The 19566-nt window shown below is 45.8% G+C and overlaps 1 protein-coding gene across 4 annotated transcripts in view; it reads right to left on the bottom strand.

Annotated features, from left to right (window-relative positions):
* The window catches only part of mrtfba (myocardin related transcription factor Ba), a 45980-nt gene that overhangs the window by 10204 nt on the left and 16210 nt on the right, over positions 1-19566 (bottom strand). For 3 of the 4 annotated variants that reach the window (XM_072712450.1, XM_072712452.1, XM_072712453.1), the window contains 10 exons: positions 16296-16524; positions 9839-9904; positions 6355-6410; positions 6053-6128; positions 5193-5354; positions 4325-4509; positions 3786-3920; positions 2213-2463; positions 1053-1221; positions 136-918 (listed from right to left, as the gene is read on the bottom strand). In XM_072712450.1, coding sequence (XP_072568551.1) covers positions 136-918; positions 1053-1221; positions 2213-2463; positions 3786-3920; positions 4325-4509; positions 5193-5354; positions 6053-6128; positions 6355-6410; positions 9839-9904; positions 16296-16449 — 2037 coding nt within the window. In that variant the 5' untranslated portion in view covers positions 16450-16524. The remainder of the gene's footprint in view (positions 1-135; positions 919-1052; positions 1222-2212; positions 2464-3785; positions 3921-4324; positions 4510-5192; positions 5355-6052; positions 6129-6354; positions 6411-9838; positions 9905-16295; positions 16525-19566) is intronic. The other variant, XM_072712451.1, reaches the window with a different exon arrangement.

Raw genomic sequence — 19566 nt, 5'->3', positions numbered from 1 at the left:
TCAATTCCATGATGTATGCTACTGTTTCCTAACCCAGCCCTTGGGGCGATTCTGAGGACAATCTCAGCCCAACAAACAAAGTCTGCATTGTGTTTGGGCAGCAGTGGACACCACCCCCAGGTACGGCCACGGTACCTTGAGGTTTACACTGGCGCTGGGTAGCTGGATGGTGGTGGCGCTGGCAGGGAGAGAGACGGGCACTAGGATTTGGGTTGTGCCAGGCTGGGTGGGGATCAGGGCCTGGGGCTGCCCGAGGACCTGGGACACGTGCGGGTGGATGAAAAAGGGGGGCAGTGCGACCGGGGGGATGGGGGCTGGAGGAGAGGGTGTGACAGGCTCCTCCTGCTTGACCGTAAGCGAGGCTGGCTGGACGAGGGGGGCCCAGACGGTCGTGCAATTCGGGGGGATGCAGCTCTCCTCCTTCACAACGGCAGCAGGGGCTGGTTCCGCGGCCTGGCAGACCTGCTGGCCCCTCTTCTCCACCTCCAGCTGCATCTTCAGCTCCTCCACCAGCCGCTGCTCCTGTACTAACTTGCGCATCAGCTCCTCGATCTGTCGCTCCTTCTCGTGGAGGCGCCGGTCCTTCTCCTCAGGGCCCACTTTGTGTGGTGATTTCGAGACTTCTGATGCCAGCACCTCCTCCAGGCTGGCGCTGGAGAGCTCCGAGAGCAAGGGCGAAGAGGGGGGAGTAGCGTTCATGCACTCTGTCGCCCCCTGCTGGATAGATGACAGGTGCTGACTGGACAACGAGGTGGTCACCTCCATAGAGGCAGGGGGCACACCGCTGCTGGTGGAGGTGGTCTGTGGGCCGGCGCCGCTGGAGCTCTCCTGGTAAGGCCGAAGCCGCTCTATGAGGTCTGTCTTCGTCCCTGACACGGGCAGGCCTCTCAATTTCAGCTCCATCTTTAGCTCGGCCACCTGCAGAAACATTTTACCAGCCGTAACAAACAGATTTCATCTCCTAGCTTCCAGACATCACTGTTCACCGCTTAAATGGTGCATTACTCATACATCAGCGTCAGTGGAATCCCTGCATCCATCAAATCTCTCACCTTCATCTCCTCCAGGTTTGGCGGCAGTGGGCCAGGCTTGCGATTGGTCAGGGTGTTGCTAGGCCTTATGGGGGCAGCGGTGGGCAAGGACACCATGATTGAGTTGGGCAGAGCATTGTTGCTGTTGAGGGCCATGCTGGCAGTAGCTACGTGCCCGTCAGCCAGTGGCCTACAGGGGAAGGAAGAGGGGGAGAGAGGAAGAGTCTGGCTAGACTTCCTGCTGTAGCTCTGCTCGGGAAATAGCGGAACAATAAGACATGGAAACGGCGGCGAGTCACACAGTATTCCCATCAAAATAGAAATGCTGGTATGAAGGAGACCTGCATCCCCCCCCCCCCCCCCGGCTGATTTTAATGCCACTGAATGCAGCTAATCTGCCTTTTTCTTTGATTTTGGCTTGGATTATAATTCATACTCATTTTAAATCATCCACAAGTATTCCACAGTAAGTTACTAAAAAATACTGAAACTCAGTGAATGGAAATGAAATAAACACTGTTCTCCATAAGCAGAAATATGGAAATTGCATTTTATTGGCCAGCAAGGGTAATATAAGCCCAGCTTATTCATCCAAAGGTGCAGTACAACTACTGTTTATGTTGTAAATCATTACTGCTACTTCAAATATTCTGTCAATCAACAATTACTCTATAAATGTAACTGTTTAGATGTAGGAGAGATAAAAGATCTTGATCAGTATCTCTCACGCTGTCTGAAGCGTGACTCCAACCATTTCTGCAAAACCCACAGACACTGGAAAAAAAACCCTCTTAGCGGCTTCTGGCCCAAGTTCACCCGCTTGTGCTTCCTGATTGGTCACTCGCTTGTGCTTCCTGATTGGTCACTCGGATCTCTGTCAAAAAGCACTCGTTTTTTTTTTTTTTTCTGCCTGCAGTTGCCTGCATTTTCCTGTTAGTGACCAGTGACTTCCATGTGCCTGTGGTTGCAGGATCTGCTATCCGGTGGACCACATTCTCCCGGATCAGCGAGGCAGGGCTAGGGGCGTGGCCTACTTCAGAGGGTGGGTATGATGGTCTGGTAGGGTTAGGGTTAAGGTGCCTGGGGAGTGTAAGGCCGGGCTCATGGTGGGTCAAGGAACCTGCTATCTGACAGACCACGTTCTCCCAAATCTGTGAGGCGGGGCTGGGGGCGTGGCCTACTTGAGGGGGGCGGGTAGGATGGTCTGGTAGTTGTAGTGCTGCTGCTGCTGCTGGCTCAGAATCTGCAACTGCAGGAAGAGCTGCTGCTGCTGTAGGAGTCGGGCGTATGAGGAGTCCATGGGGGCCTCACTGGGCTCCACCTTCTGGTCGGGGGGGATGTATTGGTGATACTTCAGTTTCTTCACCCGGGGTCTGGCCTCCTTGCCCTTCTTGCTGCGACTCTTGTCATTCGCTTGTTTGGGCTGGCTTTGCTACAGTGAGGGAAGGAGAACAGGAGGAAGAAGAAGAGGAGGGCTTCATAGAGGGAAGTAAAAGTAAGCCTCCCCATCAGGTTATCAAAAGGCCGGGAACAGGAGCCTCAGGATGGGTGGGGGGGGGGACGCTTGTTTCTAGGAGGAGAAATTTTACCTGAAATATCTCCATACAAATATCAAGAATAAGAAGCAGAACAATAACTGTGTGAGTGTATTACTATTGGCTACGATTAAAAAGCAAGTGAACTAGAGATGGTTAATCCAAATGGAAATGATGGCAGTTTAAACGAAAGCCCTCACTGTCTCTCACTGAAACATCAGCTTTTGTCTGGAAAGACAGGATAAGGAAGTCATGTAGGAACAGGAACATAATTTAATATGGGATGTGACTTTGTTACAGGATACGCCACATAAATAACCCTAAATAACAGCAGCCATCAAATGTCAAACTAAGATAATGACCTTGTCAGACTGAACAGGAATGCTCAGAAGAGAACAGACACACCGCTTTGAGCACCTGCCCTTCTCTGTTATTCTCAAAATCAGGATTTTACTTGTAACCTTTGAGCTACACTCAAAACATAAATTCTGTGACCCTAGCCACAGACAATACATACTGATTACAATACAACTTAGAAGCCTACTACTTGGCCGTTAATGTAGTAGGTACAGTATGCATTCGGACACACCACGGTAGCCATCTTGCATCTTTCCTGACCTCGGTGTTTTCCAATGATGTAGCTTGACCCCCGTGGAAGTTAAAAACTGATAAAAAAATATCAATGAAACCAGTCAAATTAAGCAATTGGGTATTGTTATCTACTTTAATTTGTACAGAGGCAGTACTTCCTCCACCATCTTGACTTGACTATCTGAGTAAGCGACGTTATTCGTCTCTGGTTGCAGTTCTGGTGGCCTTGTGTGGCCTGATACAACAAACAAAATATTAACACCAAATAGCGTAGCATCCATCACTTGCACACTTAGGAATTTCATAGAACGTAGTATGTCATCCAGGTACCATTCACCTGCTGTCTCATCCATACTGAGCATACTGATCACCTTGCATACTATATTTCGACTCCTATGTAGTGAACAAGTATGTGATTTTGGATGAACCTCCTGGCAGACAAGTTCAAGCTGAATGATAAAAAAACCTGCTCTTGATTTGGCTACATACTAACTGGGAAGATCCACTGAACAGAGAATTGAGAATGATGTTAAATGAGCAGCACATTCATCTGTCAAACTGGAAGGCTTCCCCATGTTTAAACCACACACCAGGCCCTGCATCAGAACATGTTGCGTCATTGGTTTACCTTGACTAGGGTGGGCCCGGCCTTTGATCCGGAGGCTACGACTTGACTACTGATCACCACCCGATTGGCTGGCTGCTCGCTGATGGATACGAGCTTGGGCATGTCAACCATAACCTGGGAGGCAGCTCGATAGGTCTGGGTCAGAGAGGAGAGATGAATATAAACAATATGGCCCAAGACGTTGACAATTTATGTTCGGTTGTGTAAGAAAGAAAGAGGAACTCTACCAGGAGACAAAAATACAATTCAGACAACATCTAAACACCTACAACAGTCTCATACTCACTTCAATCAAACCCACACTTTGCCCAGATTCTACATAACCAAGAACTGTGTGCTATTATTGTCACTTCACTAATAATGAGACACTAATACTGGAATTAGCATCTGTTATATGATGCTGATGTGAAACAGAATTACCATTTTTGCTCACAGGACCAGATGGACTGTACAGAAGAGACTAAATGACCTGCTGTCTTCCTAAAAGGGGCTCGTAATCCATGCCGGATAAGTATGGAGGCCCCGAGAGGCGATGTTACCTGTGCCTGCAGGCTGGAGCTGGGCAGCAGGAGCACAGCCTCGCTGGGCTTGGCCTCGGGCTCCCCAGGGGAAGCTGCAGATCCCTGGGACTCCTGGCTGGCCGGCTGCTCTGGGGACAGGGCGTCACTGCTGTCTTCCTCAAAGGGGCATGAGTCCAGCGTCTTCGGGTAGTTCACCTGGCCCACTTTGGGGCCGGCACATGGGACAAAAAGGGGCATGGCTTGTCAGAACAAGGTCAGGTGTTTAATGTTGAAAAATATTGTCACGGAAATTATACCAAGGAACTAAGATTCACCCCAACGCCATTTTCACCACTACAAAAAGCTCAGGGAAGTCCCCCCCACATCATATACAACAAACTCCTTTATAATATTAACACCAAAATAATTATTTTAATTCTTTATAAACATATACAGGTAACTACAAAATGATTGAAGCACCAGCGTAGACAAGCAGGTTCCTGAATTCATAGAGCAGCTTCAGAGAGCCGTCCTGCTAGATCGGGCTTGAGCTCGGAGCTCTGTGAAGATAAACTGAACTGTTTAGCCTGATTGGTCGACGGTAATGTTTCAGCCGCCACAGGTGCTGCGCCAGAGTCTCTACTAAGTGTTCGACTGGGTGGAGATGTGGTGACGGAGGCATGGCGTGTGGTATTTCATGCTCAAAAAACGTTCAGTAGCTACTCCAGAACTTTGGGAGAGGGAATTCCTACCTCAGAGGATAGCGTGGGTAATATTATATCTGTAGAGTTTTTATTTGATCTTCTACCAGTTTCATTTACTTGCAGGTGACGTCTGGAATCAATGTTCTCTTAATTTTTAGTCATTTATTCTAAAAGTCATTTCCATAATGCTTTCGGGTTCTCACCAATGATGGCCTCCTTAACGCTGGAGTCCACAGGCAGGATGTTCTTCTCCACCAGCTCCATGGGCCCCGGCCGCTGTGCGATCTTCTCATTGAGGTCGTCGGCCAGTCGGGCCCTCTTCAGTTTCAGCTGGGTGGCCTGCAGCGAGGGTTCCGCCAGGGTCTCTGACAGCACAGTGAAGCCGCACAGGTTAGGCCCAGCACCACAGTCGAATGCAGCGCTCACCTGTCCCACTTCATGAAAAGCCTTCCCACTATCCAAACCATATATGTTAATATGATGTAATTTCTATCAGGGTTGCCAGCTCTCACTAATCTGCCGTGACACTCACGCTTCCTGACTCTCAGGCTCATGCAAGCAATCTTACAGCAAATCTATATTATTCCATAAACCTAAAATGAGCTACGTCAGAACTGTCGAAGGTTGTTTGCAAACCCTACAGACTAGTTACAAGGTAATAAAACATGTTACATACCTGTAAATGAGTGTGCAGACTTCTCTCAAATTGAAAATCTCATGTCAGCAAGCTGACCAAAGTTGGCAACCCTGTTTCTATATATAATTTGAAAATCTCAGGTCTGTTTGTTTCAGACACAAACATTTGGCGTAAAGTGGCATTAAAGTTTTTTTTATTATTAAGCGACATGTGGAGGAGTCTTGCAACAAAACACCACTAGCCTGGGTTTCTCATTAGATTTTGATACAAGGTTTGCCAACGCTTGATGAGGCCCTGGACACCTGGGCCTCGAGTCAGATCCCACTCCACTGGGAGAGGAGGCGCAGGCTTCAGGTGTCAATCCTGACCTTCAAAGCTCGCCAAGCAGATGAGCTTGTGAAGTTCCGGCCATGCGGCAGGGCTTACCTTGTAGGATGTGCATGCGGACCAGCTCAGAGCGCTCAGGGCGGCTTCGGATCTTGTGTTTAAGGAAGTTCTCGGTCTGCAAAATGGAGGCCATTTTGTCTTATTTTTTTTAATAGACGCTGAAACATGCATTTTTAATCAATACTGGAAATTCTCATCTTAAAGAGATGTGATGTGATTAAAGAGTTCTGATCTGGTTCCACTGGGCAGGGGCGTCACACCACCCTTTATCGCGGACTTGCCAGGGTGAAGGGCTAGACTCGGGGAGTGGTCCGGTAGAGACGCAGCAGCATGCAACTTACCCTGGCTCGCTCCAGGCTGCGGATCTGCTCGTGAAAGGCAGCGGGACTCTTCAGAGCTGCGGGGGGGGGCATGGAAGGTCACGGCTGAGCACCGGTCACTTCGAACACACTCACATCTTTCATTAGCTTACAAGCCATGAATTTCTAGTAGTTTCATCCATGGCAGGAGGAGGGAGGGTATTGAGACTATTTCATGCACAATTAAGTCCTGCTTCACTAAGAAGGAAGCAGATCATGGGACTCGGCTAAGCATGAACTGATGTTTGACAGTTTCAAGCCACATTTTAAACATGGGGGGAGCAGTGTGGCTCAACAGGTTAGGCCTCTGTGTCTGTGATCTGTGGTCGCCTGTATGAATCCTCTGCTTGGCAGAGCAGTCACATTCTCACCGGACCCGTGAGCAAGGGCCTCAACTGCCTGAAAAAAGCCCCAGCAGTGCTGGAAAGACAGCCGCTCCTGTGCTCAGACCCCAAACTCTCACCTCTACATGCATGTGTATGGAGAGCAGTATGGAATATGGGAATATGTGAAAAAACATTACAGTGTACCTGTACTTATACAAATTTGTCTGTAAAATCATGATGACAAGGAAAACTGGTTTCATTAGATCAGTCCTTTATGGTTACTTTTATAACTTCCATAGACATTTTAGGGGAATGACCATGTTAATCAGTTATACAGTGGTATCTCAGAACTCGAACTTAATCCATTCAGAACTCCGGATTGAATCCTAAAAATGATCGAATTTTCCCCATAAGAAATAATGGAAAACCAATGCACGATGCTATCACAGCTAATGAGAGGTTGAGACTGAAGCGTTACCCTTTGTAAGACGTGCTGCGTGACTCATTTCCCTGCGCGTACGTTATCTTAGTTCGGCGTTCATGGTTCGACTTCTGAGATTCAGATCGAGTTCTAGGTAATTTTTTTTTCGAACTGGTTGGTTCGACTTTTAAGAAATTCGAGTTCTAATGAGTTCGAGAACTGAGGTACCACTGTTTTGGAACAGCAATGACAGCCCCCATGAAATCACTAAGAGAGAAATTGTGTATTATTACTGCTAGAAAACAAATAAAAATAGATCGCAATATTATCTGAAAAAGAGAACAATATTAGATGCCTTCATGCAAAACCTACAGTTTAATATATTATTTTAATAAATACTACTGTCATACTCATACAGGAAAGACAACTTCTTAGATAAAACAGGAATGTAATGGAAAATGGAAAATTATATGAGAATGTAGAGCAGCCCCAGATGTGAGGTATGGTATATCACTGAAGGTATGGTATATCACTGAAGGTATGGTATATCACTGAAGGTATGGTATATCACTGAAGGTATGGTACATCTGAGGCTATGGTATATCACTGAGGCTATGGTATATCACTGAAGGTATGGTATATCACTGAAGTTATGGTATATCACTGATGGTATGGTATATCACTGAAGGTATGGTACATCTGAGGCTATGGTATATCACTGAGGCTATGGTATATCACTGAAGGTATGGTATATCACTGAAGGTATGGTATATCACTGAAGTTATGGTATATCACTGAGGCTATGGTATATCACTGAAGGTATGGTATATCACTGAGGCTATGGTATATCACTGAAGGTATGGTATATCACTGAAGTTATGGTATATCACTGATGCTATGGTATATCACTGATGGTATGGTATATCACTGAAGGTATGGTACATCTGAGGCTATGGTATATCACTGAGGCTATGGTATATCACTGAAGGTATGGTATATCACTGAAGGTATGGTATATCACTGAGGCTATGGTATATCATGAGGCTATGGTATATCACTGAGGCTATGGTATATCACCGAAGCTATGGTATATCATGAGGCTATGGTATATCACTGAGGCTATGGTATATCACTGAGGCTATGGTATATCACTGAAGGTATGGTATATCACTGAGGCTATGGTATATCACTGAGGCTATGGTATATCATGAGGCTATGGTATATCATGAGGCTATGGTATATCACTGAGGCTATGGTATATCATGAGGCTATGGTATATCACTGAGGCTATGGTATATCACCGAAGCTATGGTATATCATGAGGCTATGGTATATCATGAGGCTATGGTATATCACTGAGGCTATGGTATATCACTGAAGGTATGGTATATCATGAGGCTATGGTATATCATGAGGCTATGGTATATCACCGAGGCTATGTTCACTCAGTACAGTTGATGTTAACTGCTATGTTCACATACGGTACAAATTAGGGCCGTGTGATATTATATCACGATATACTGGCGATTATGTGGCTCGGAATCATCACCAGGGCTTTAGATGACAGACTAAACAATTGTCTGGATGCCAGCTTTTCGGTGATATATAGGCGTTAACTTACACCCACAATCTGTGATATCATGCAGCCCAAGAACAAAGCACATCCTGCTCCTCAGTACGTCACTCTGTTTAACATTGGAGGCGGCTGCATCTGCAGGAAACCATTAGCGCTGTCCAGCAGTGAGCCGCAGCACAATCCCAGGCCCACGGGTAGAGCATCTAAACTCTGGGAGAACCCCAGCCCTGTCACGGAGAAAAAACCCCCCCACCAGGGCACTTCACACTGCAGCCCACAAGCTGTCGTGGCACAGCTGGTAGAAAACACCCGTAGGAACAGCACATGGCACAAAGGCCGTCTCCGTCCAGCTGTCCAGGGCCAGCGCCGGGCCTGATTGGTTTACCGGAGCATGATGTAATAGAGCGAAGTCCACTTGTAGCTCACATTCACTAGCCTCCTTCCCTCCCCAGTAACGCCAGTCCCTGGGGGCGACCCTGCTCTGGAGGGCGTGTGCCAGCCCTGAACCAGAGTTCGATGTCTTCAGGGCAGTTTATAAACTGTTCTATAAACACCGCATTCCTGGTTCGCTGCCAAAAGCCAAAACGCCATTCCGCACAGAGCCTGGGGACCGACACCAGGGAGAAGTTGGAGGGAGAGTTGATGTGCCACAGACATGCTCAGCTTTCAATTATTTCTGCTAACATGATAGATACTAGCAGGTAGGGAGAGCCATGTTTTTCACGATAAACCTTTCACTTTTTAATAAATTGTGACGCTACCTTAAAAGTCGCGTGAAACATACTCAGTTCTGTAAGGGGGCTGGAGAACTTCATTGGCATCACAAACACTTGGATGGATGCCTTTTGTTACCACTGGCGACTTTCTTTACAAACTATGCAATCAGTAAGTATTTGAGCCAAGCCGACAACAAGGGACATGCCTGAAACATAAATGGCAGTAAAGGCTTTGTGAGCCATGCCCCTCGCTGGCACATGCTCGGTGCAAAAATCTCAAATGTCCAGCATAAAATGGGAAACGTAACAAGAGAATGGCCTTTCAGTACTCAGGCGCTGGGCGGGCTTACATAGACACTGCCCCCTGGGTGCTCTGTTCCCATGACCCATGGAGGCGCCGAGCGAGCGGGCAGGCGACCGTACTCACGAGGCATGATGCCCTGGTCCACCAGCTGCTCCCGGGTGCGTCGCTGCTGCAGTCGGAGCTGAAGGACTGTGGGAGCAACAAAGCAGAGGTTCAGACTCCCTGCCTGCTCGTGGGCTCCTCAGGGCAGGATGTGCTGTTCCATTCAGAAGGCAATGTTATGTAACACGTATATACACACACACACACACAACCCTAATCACAACAATGACAGCCTTAACCCCTAACTAGCCCTAACCATAACCAGAAGTAACCAAAAAAAAATACAAGACTTTTGGCATTTTTAGTTTTTTGATTGCAGTCACAGATTTTTTAAAAAGGTGGTCCCCACGACATCTAAATAATAGGTTTTTTATCACATTGTGATAACCCCCCCCCACACACACACACACACACACACACACACACACACACACACACACACACACACAGATATGCACAGATGTGCAGACGCACTTGTATTTCTCTCTTCGTTAAGTCCTCCCAGTGAATTAAGCTCTTGATTTATTGCATGTTTCCTAAAAGAATAAAAAAGTGCATAAAACAGCTTTATGAGGATGTCTTTAGAAGGTCTGATGGTCTGCTCTCTTTGTGAGGACCATGCTGAGAAAACTGCCACCATGAAAAGCCAAAATGCACAGGCATCGCTGCCCGAGCGCCACAAACATCCTATGCATTTCCTCTCCATCACGCACTAGCAAATGACTCTGCCAGACTGTGGAGCGGCTGCTGTCTCTGCGCTCCCAAAAGGCGCAGCAGTGTGGAATGAAAACACAGAACCTCGTACAAAAATGTAGTCAACTGTTTCTTAATACTCTTCTGAAACTTACGTCACTTAACTTACATAAAGTTTAGTGACTTAAAAATGCTGAGGGAAAATATGGAGACACCGGTTACTCTAAACACATTCATCTGGATACATGAAATTGTCGAGTATTTCTAAACACAAACTTCAGGGTGCTGGTTATACAAAACAATACCGCTGGGTATACAGAACTGGTGACATGTTACGAGCAGCGAGCCCTGATCCACGAGACACTGCGACTCTCAGGCGAGCGACTCGAGCTGGCAGCCCGTAAGAGATATCGCTCCGTCCGACAAAAACACTGACTCACAGCGGCAAAAATAAACGCAGCAGCTGTGAGAGGCAGGCTCGGGGGATCACTGAAGCCCCGTTCTGGGCCAGCTCGGAGTTACGAGTTACGAGAGGCTTCCCCGACAGCCCTGAAGGATGGTTTCTGCTTCAGATATTTCTGGTAATGGTGCCCAGTGTGTGCTCACCAGCACATCCTGCCATTTCTGCTGTCAGTCTGACCGTTAATGCAGAAGGAGGTCCTGTAACAGGTGCTGTAACAGGTGACAGTGCCCTGAGATCATGTCTGTAAACAAAAGGAGAACATTCTGACTTCCATGTGTTGAAGGTCTTTGTAAAACTTCCCTCTTTAAGTGCATAGCCTTCATTATTGTATTGCAGGCCAAGGCCATAGTTAGAGATGAATGGTTGTGGGGGCATGACAAACATATAAAACAAAAAGTTATTCATGACTTAAGCCAATCAACACACAATTACTTGGGGGGGGGAGGCTAAAACATTTTAGTGGGGCTAATGACACCCCTACTGCAGGCTAACTTCTGTTAAGATAAGAAACATTTCCATTGTTCCATTGTTGAAAATTGGTGAAACACACAAAAAAACGGCTCTTTACCAACAGAGATAAAAATCATGAGCCAAATATACAGAACTGATCAGACTGAGTAGACAGTAGAATTACTGAAATCAAGTTCAGACCCCTAAACCAGGAATGTCTGTGACTAAGTGGTTATATGCAATTCTACATGCCAGAAAACATAACCAATATACACTCACCTAAAGGATTATTAGGAACACCTGTTCAATTTCTCATTAATGCAATTATCTAATCAACCAATCACATGGCAGTTGCTTCAATACATTTAGGGGTGTGGTCCTGGTCAAGACAATCTCCTGAACTCCAAACTGAATGTCAGAATGGGAAAGAAAGGTGATTTAAGCAATTTTGAGCGTGGCATGGTTGTTGGTACCAGACGGGCCGTTCTGAGTATTTCACAATCTGCTCAGTTACTGGGATTTTCACGCACAACCATTTCTAGGGTTTACAAAGAATGGTGTGCAAAGGGAAAAACATCCAGTATGCGGCAGTCCTGTGGGCGAAAATGCCTTGTTGATGCTAGAGGTCAGAGGAGAATGGGCCGACTGATTCAAGCTGATAGAAGAGCAACTTTGACTGAAATAACCACTCGTTACAACCGAGGTATGCAGCAAAGCATTTGTGAAGCCACAACACGCGCAACCTTGAGGCGGATGGGCTACAACAGCAGAAGACCCCACCGGGTACCACTCATCTCCACTATAAATAGGAAAAAGAGGCTACAATTTGCACGAGCTCACCAAAATTGGACAGTTGAAGACTGGAAAAATGCTGCCTGGTCTGATGAGTCTCGATTTCTGTTGAGACATTCAAATGGTACAGTCAGAATTTGGCGTAAACAGAATGAGAACATGGATCCATCATGCCTTGTTACCACTGTGCAGGCTGGTGGTGGTGGTGTAATGGTGTGGGGGATGTTTTCTTGGCACACTTTAGGCCCCTTAGTGCCAATTGGGCATCGTTTAAATGCCACGGCCTACCTGAGCATTGCTTCTGACCATGTCCATCCCTTTATGACCACCATGTACCCATCCTCTGATGGCTACTTCCAGCAGGATAATGCACCATGTCACAAAGCTCGAATCATTTCAAATTGGTTTCTTGAACATGACAATGAGTTCACTGTACTACAATGGCCCCCACAGTCACCAGATCTCAACCCAATAGAGCATCTTTGGGATGTGGTGGAACGGGAGCTTCGTGCCCTGGATGTGCATCCCACAAATCTCCATCAACTGCAAGATGCTATCCTATCAATATGGGCCAACATTTCTAAAGAATGCTTTCAGCACCTTGTTGAATCAATGCCACGTAGAATTAAGGAAAGTGAAAGGGGGTCAAACACCGTATTAGTATGGTGTTCCTAATAATCCTTTAGGTGAGTGTAATAAAATAAATAAATACCAGACAGTGACGAGGTGGGTACCTGGAACAAAAATCCACGAATATGACCAGGCCACCACAAAATCATTTTGTTTTTGAAGTACTGAAGTCAATCTGCAGATCTTAATGGTTTGTTATTTAAAAAAAAATCATCCAGCTGTCAGTGAAATTGCAGCTTCACCACAACTAAGCTCAATATACAGACATAAGCCAACAACACTCAACCATAAAAATCTACCTCAAAAGATCATCAGGCAAAAGGAAATAAATGCAGGAAACAGGTACGATCAGCCCTAATCACCGTAAATACAAATACAGAGTGAACAGGAGGTCTTTGATTACTATGATCACATCATTAGTACAGCGAAAGCCATGCTTTTAAACAAAGCCAGGACTGCCTTTAATGCCTGTGTTTTACTGAAAGACACAAATCCAGCAGCACACTGTTAAGCAGCTGATTTCTGCCTGGGGCCTGGGTGATGTCACCGGGGGAAAGGAAACAGACAGGCACACCTGCATTAAATTACCCCCCCGCCCCACTACAACACTGAAGGTGGACACTGTTCGGACTTGTTGGTGCTGGTCCAAATAAAGTAGGACAAAGAGCCTCCGACCGGGACATTTTGGAGTGCTACCTCAACCCCTTTTATCCCGCTCCCTCTCTTGCATTTCCACCAATGAGAGCCAGCAGGATGGAGCTTTCACCAATGAGAGGCCAGCAGGATGGAGCTTTCACCAATGAGAGGCCAGTGCTATGCCTTCGCTGGTGTCAGACACATTGCTCACAGTACTGAGCACAACCACACAAAACATACATATATAAGTTCTTTATGTTTGTTGGCCGTAACTTTAAACTTTAAAGTTAAAAACATGTCAATCAGCCACGTGACATTGTGTCAGACACTAGCAGAAACTGTCACTGCTGCGGTTGCTCAATTAATGGACACGTCGTAAAGGGTCCAGTTGTGTATTAGAAAGTTAAATCTTCTGTGGTCTACAGTTGTGAATCAGAGAAATGCTCAAAACAACATTCTCATTTGCTTCTAAGCAAGAACTTTAGTCAACTCCAGGAAATGTACATCTTCTATAAAAAATAAAAATAACAATAATAAAAAGTTGCTGAAGGATGGGTTAGACCACCTGTAAGGCAGTGGCGACAGTCCAGGCAGTCTCCATGGATTGTGACACCTCCACTCAAAAAGAAATGAGAACACAATCAGACATCTCACAAGGGGGGGGGGGGACGGGACAGGCCAGTGCCCAAACTGTTAACGGGTGAAGGAAATGGCAAGGTCAAGTCAGACGTCAGCTAAGGTGTGATTTTCAGGCACCGTCAAAGTGAGGTGACCTCAGCTGAGGCCTCTGCCAGAGCTGGTTCTCATAATGACCTGCAAACAGTCAGGTCAGGGCAGGAGGCTGCTGACCATCACAGAACATCAGTGCAGCTCTTCCTGCCGCACGGCTGTATTCCAGCATTCGGCCAGAATGACGACAAATAACCTCAACAAATCCAATTTTCTACCTGCCTTTTGTGACAAAACCAGCCTGATTCCCTTTTCTTACATACTCCCCACCACACAAAACCTGTTCCGTACGCAGAAAAAATGCACTGCCAAAAAGTTACATTGGCAAAGATTATTTTGAGATATAATAAATGCCTTAATGCTTTTAACAGACATTTTAATTTGATATATAAAAGCTCACACATGACCCTGCCATATTCCACTTTTAGAACAACCTTCCTAATTAGCACATGGATGATAGCTGATTTCTGAAAAAGTATACTCTGTGCATACAGCCTCAGCTTGGCGTTTTCCATATTTCATAGGAGTGTGAATCTATCATGCTTCAGACTGCTCTACATAGGTGTGGGACCATGTCATGCTTCAGACTGCTCTACATAGGTGTGGGACCATTTCATGCTTCAGACTGCTCTACATAGGCGTGGTACCATGTCATGCTTCAGACTGCTCTACATAGGCGTGGTACCATGTCATGCTTCAGACTGCTCTACATAGGCGTGGGACCATGTCATGCTTCAGACTGCTCTACATAGGCGTGGGACCATGTCATGCTTCAGACTGCGCTACATAGGCGTGGGACCATGTCATGCTTCAGACTGCTCTACATAGGTGTGGGACCATGTCATGCTTCAGACTGCTCTACATAGGCGTGGGACCATGTCATGCTTCAGACTGCTCTACATAGGCCTGGGACCATGTCATGCATCAGACTGCTCTACATAGGCGTGGGACCATGTCATGCTTCAGACTGCTCTACATAGGTGTGGGACCATGTCATGCTTCAGACTGCTCTACATAGGCGTGGGACCATGTCATGCTTCAGACTGCTCTACATAGGCGTGGAACCAGGTCATGCTTCAGACTGCTCTACATAGGTGTGGGACCATGTCATGCTTCAGACTGATCTACATAGGCGTGAGACCAGGTCATGCTTCAGACTGCTCTACATAGGTGTGGGACCATGTCATGCTTCAGACTGCTCTACATAGGCGTGGGACCATGTCATGCTTCAGACTGCTCTACATAGGTGTGGGACCATGTCATGCTTCAGACTGCTCTACATAGGCGTGGGACCATGTCATGCTTCAGACTGCTCTACATAGGCGTGGGACCATGTCATGCTTCAGACTGCTCTACATTGGCGTGGGATCATGTCATGCTTCAGACTGCTCTACATAGGCGTGGGACCATGTCATGCTTCAGACTGCTCTACATTGGCGTGGGACTAGAGCAAAAAGGGGAACTTAATAAGTAAGTTCTGCCACTGTATTAACCTACTTTATGGAAACAATCATTGAGAAGTCATCTGCAATCAGCCTGAAGGCACAAATACCCCATTCACGGTTCACAGCTTAGAGTTGGGTAGTCAATCATTTCGACAGGTGGTATTTCAAGCCTTCCTGGACCAAAGGTCACTGAACCTGGGTCTCTGCAAACCTATTCAATGCCCCTGATTTCGGAAAACATGCCCCCCCTCCGCCCTTGCTCTCACAAATCAGTTTAAGGAATTCTATCAGCAAACAGCACAAAGTTTCAAAAGGAAGTTTAAAATAATAAAGTGAACACTTTCCAGAAGGTATTAAATACAATCTAAAATATTTAAGATAAAAAAATATTTAATTGAATAATGAAGATAAACAGATTTCAGAAACCCATTTAATTTGGCATTCCAACATAGTTCCCACCAAATTTCCCAGCGTATAAGGGGATAAATTACGAGTGTTTCTAATGGCTAAGGAACCCTATAATTCCTGTCTAATAAAGCATACTGAGACTGCTAAGCCAGGTCTAAGACATGCTGTGACACTCGAGCTTCACGGAGGCCAGACATCAGACGCCTGAAGGATACATACAGCCACTACTTACCATTCTTGCGTTCGTTGAGGGTTGGCAGGTTCTGGGTGGACTGCAGCGACAGTTCCTCCAGCTCGTGGGTCACTGTCTCACTCTGTGGACTGGGAACCAGCAGCCCCAGCATCCTTGCATCACCCTCTATATCCAGCAGCCCCTGAGGCTCCATTTCTCCTGCGGGAAGGAGTCAGGGGTCTACCAGCAAGAACTGAGCCTCGGACCCTCAGTGCTTCCCACGTACTACCTGGCAATCAAAGAGAATTTATTTAGGTTCAGTGCATATCCATAGTGAATATAGCCTGAGTATCCTATGAACTAGATGGCCTGATTTACAGTATCACTGTGTAGTATAAACTAGGGTGACCAGATAATCCATGTCAGGGAGGACACTCTGAGCTAGGACAGGAATTGTAAATTACCAGTTCAATTAAACGGACCTGGATTTCACTTGAGCACTCAGTTCTTGCTGTGTGCTGATTGGTCAGTCTCCTATAATCATGCATGTGTCACTAATGCTAATGTGAAACAGCTGGATGAGTCTTTCAGTCAAGGAAACAAACCAGTCAAAGCACAAGAAGAGCTAAACTATTTAGCCGAGCACAGGAGCCTTTTAATTAGAAAGTAGTTTGTAAAACCCGAAGTAGCTCAAAGTGTCCTCCCTGACATGGATTGTCTGGTCACCCTAGTATAAACTAGTTGCAGTTGCTAGCATGTTATAAGCAGTGTTGGGAAAGTTATTCACAAAGGTAATCCATTAGAGCAGGGTTCTTCAAATCTGGACCTCGATTCCAAATCCAGGCCTTGTTTTCAGTTCTCCCAGGCAGTTAGTTTAATAATCACTCATTCTGATTGGCCGCAGAGGCTTCACACCTAGCTCACAGGTAAAGGAAGGCTGGAAAACCAGCAGTGCTCGGACCTCGAGGACCGTGATTTAAATAACCCTGCAGTAGAGAAAGAGGTGGACAGTTCCAGTCTAGAAAGTACAAATCCAGACCAAGGTTTTGTTTCAACCAATCAGTGGAGCATGAAGAGTCACAGTCTATTCAAACAGAGTATTCAATTGGTTGGTTGAAACAAAACCTTGGTCTGGATTTGTACTTTCTGGACAAATCAAAATTTTCAAATTTCAGTTGCATAAAATAACCATGACAGAAAATATTCAACTCTAAACAGGCCATATAAGAGATGAAGCCTGTTCATAAAGCTGAAAGATCTGATACCCTGTTGGCCCCCTAAGAAATGGCAGGTGGATATGATCTGTTTATAAAAAGAATTTGACATACATCAGACTCGAAACTTGGATATATAGCATACCTACAATTTTCATTAATAGACACTGATATTTAAAGCATCCCCATAGTAAATATACATAAAGTACATGCACTGCATATCAAGAAAATATTTATCACCTAAAACATACAGTACAAGTTCATCCATTAAGGACAGAACTTTATTTACTACCATAAGACACCCTAACAAGATGGAAATACATACACCACACTGGAAATGATGAAACTAGGACTGTCACTTTGGTGAACATCAGAGAAATTTAAAGTTCTGGTGAGTAAACAAACAGTGCGGTAACCATGGATACAAAACAGGCCCAGCCGCAATGATAAACTGCTTCGTAATTGGTTTCATGTTGAGATTGTGTTCACTCACTCTGTAAATAGTGCCTTGAGTAGCATTTCATCAACTTTCGAGGCTGTTCTATACTTATAACATTATCAGTGGGATAGTCCTGCAGCAACTTCAACATTGTTACTAATATTTCTGGGGAAAAGTGTTGAAGACGTGTCGTCCACACTGAAATGAGGGCATGATCCAGGTCTTCTGGAACTAATCACAGAAGCCAAGACAGCAAAAGGCTCCAGGATGTTGAAAAATTACTCTTATTCAAAGCAGGAAAAGAAAAAAAAGGAAAAAATTACACTGAAAAGTTGCAAATGTAAAATCTTTCCAAAAGTTTGGTGATGTTTTAAGAGATTAAGGAAGATTGTCGGTAATCAAAACAAATCAAACCCTTTGGCCAAGAGAAGGAGCCATGCAGAGCTTTTCTCCTAAAAAGGAGGTCTTTCACCCTGGAACAAAAATTCTGAGAGGGTTACAAATGACACGGCGCAGCTATGAACATCGCTCAGCTTCAGATCTGCCACCTCACTGCACCTCTGCCACTTGTAACATGAACCCAATGCTAGGTCCCTAGTTTCCGGAAGATAGCTTCTGTGTAGCAGACTACATTAGCCTATTTTTGGGGGACTTGTGGGATATAGAGCAAACTGCTGACCTACCAGAGTGTTTGCAGAGGTTGGGGAGCCCGATTTAAACTAGTTTTCATTTGGAAAAAGTAACCCTCTCTCCTTGAAAGATCTTCTGCATTTCAGTCTAATGAGCTAGCAGCGCTTAGCAGGCTTTGGTGAGCTCCAACCGCTATCAAGAAAATCTCAGTCATGCTATGGTGAAAGATCAGTGGGTTTAACAATACTCACTCGGCTTATTCTTCATGAGTGAGAATGGCAGCGTCTCTGCCGAAGAACAAAACTCAGTACCCCATTTTACTTGGAATATACAACCAACGACTAGATCTATAGCACACAATGAAGGCACTATTCAGCCAGTTCCCCCAGAAACTGGCATGTTAAGTAGGTGTGACTGCTATGGAAGCTTGGATGACAACGTTCTCTTCCTGTTATCAAGGTATGCCCAAGCAGGCAGGAAAGGAATTACCCGGCATATCCTGGAGAGCAATCTTAGAGCTGCAAAGTGTTCTGATTACCCACTGGAAGGAAACACATTTCATTCCCCCACTTTTTAATCTTTACTCACTCCAAAAGAAACGGCTAAAAGGATAATGAGATAAAAGCTAAGAAGATGAGATGACTGAAAAGGAAAATGAGAGCATTCCAGGACTGATTCTTGAACACCGTGCAAGAATTTGCCGGAAGTCCCCATTTTCACTGGTAAACCCACTGACAAAATGTCACCTGGGGCCCCCTCACCTAATTTTACGTATTCGAGGGCCCAAGTAAAGTGCTGGGGGCCCCTGATTCTGTCAGGGTCTTCATACGCCAACCGCAACCCTGCCTACAATGATGGTCATGTAAACATTGATGTCCATTGAGGAGTAAGAGCCAGCAGTGTTGTCAAAGTGCGGTTTGGACACGGACATGTAAAACCGTCTCACAGGCATATGCGGATGTTAAAACCACAGCATGACGTAGCCAGACCTGATCTCATCATCCCTGGATCCTGCCTCATATTTGATCCCCACCCAGTTCTGCAGACA

Source organism: Paramormyrops kingsleyae, chromosome 5 (assembly GCF_048594095.1).
Source record: "Paramormyrops kingsleyae isolate MSU_618 chromosome 5, PKINGS_0.4, whole genome shotgun sequence".
NCBI classification, from domain to species: Eukaryota; Metazoa; Chordata; class Actinopteri; order Osteoglossiformes; family Mormyridae; genus Paramormyrops; species Paramormyrops kingsleyae.
The sequence above is the reverse complement of the archived record's forward strand: the minus strand, read 5'-3'. Positions and strand labels throughout refer to the sequence as shown.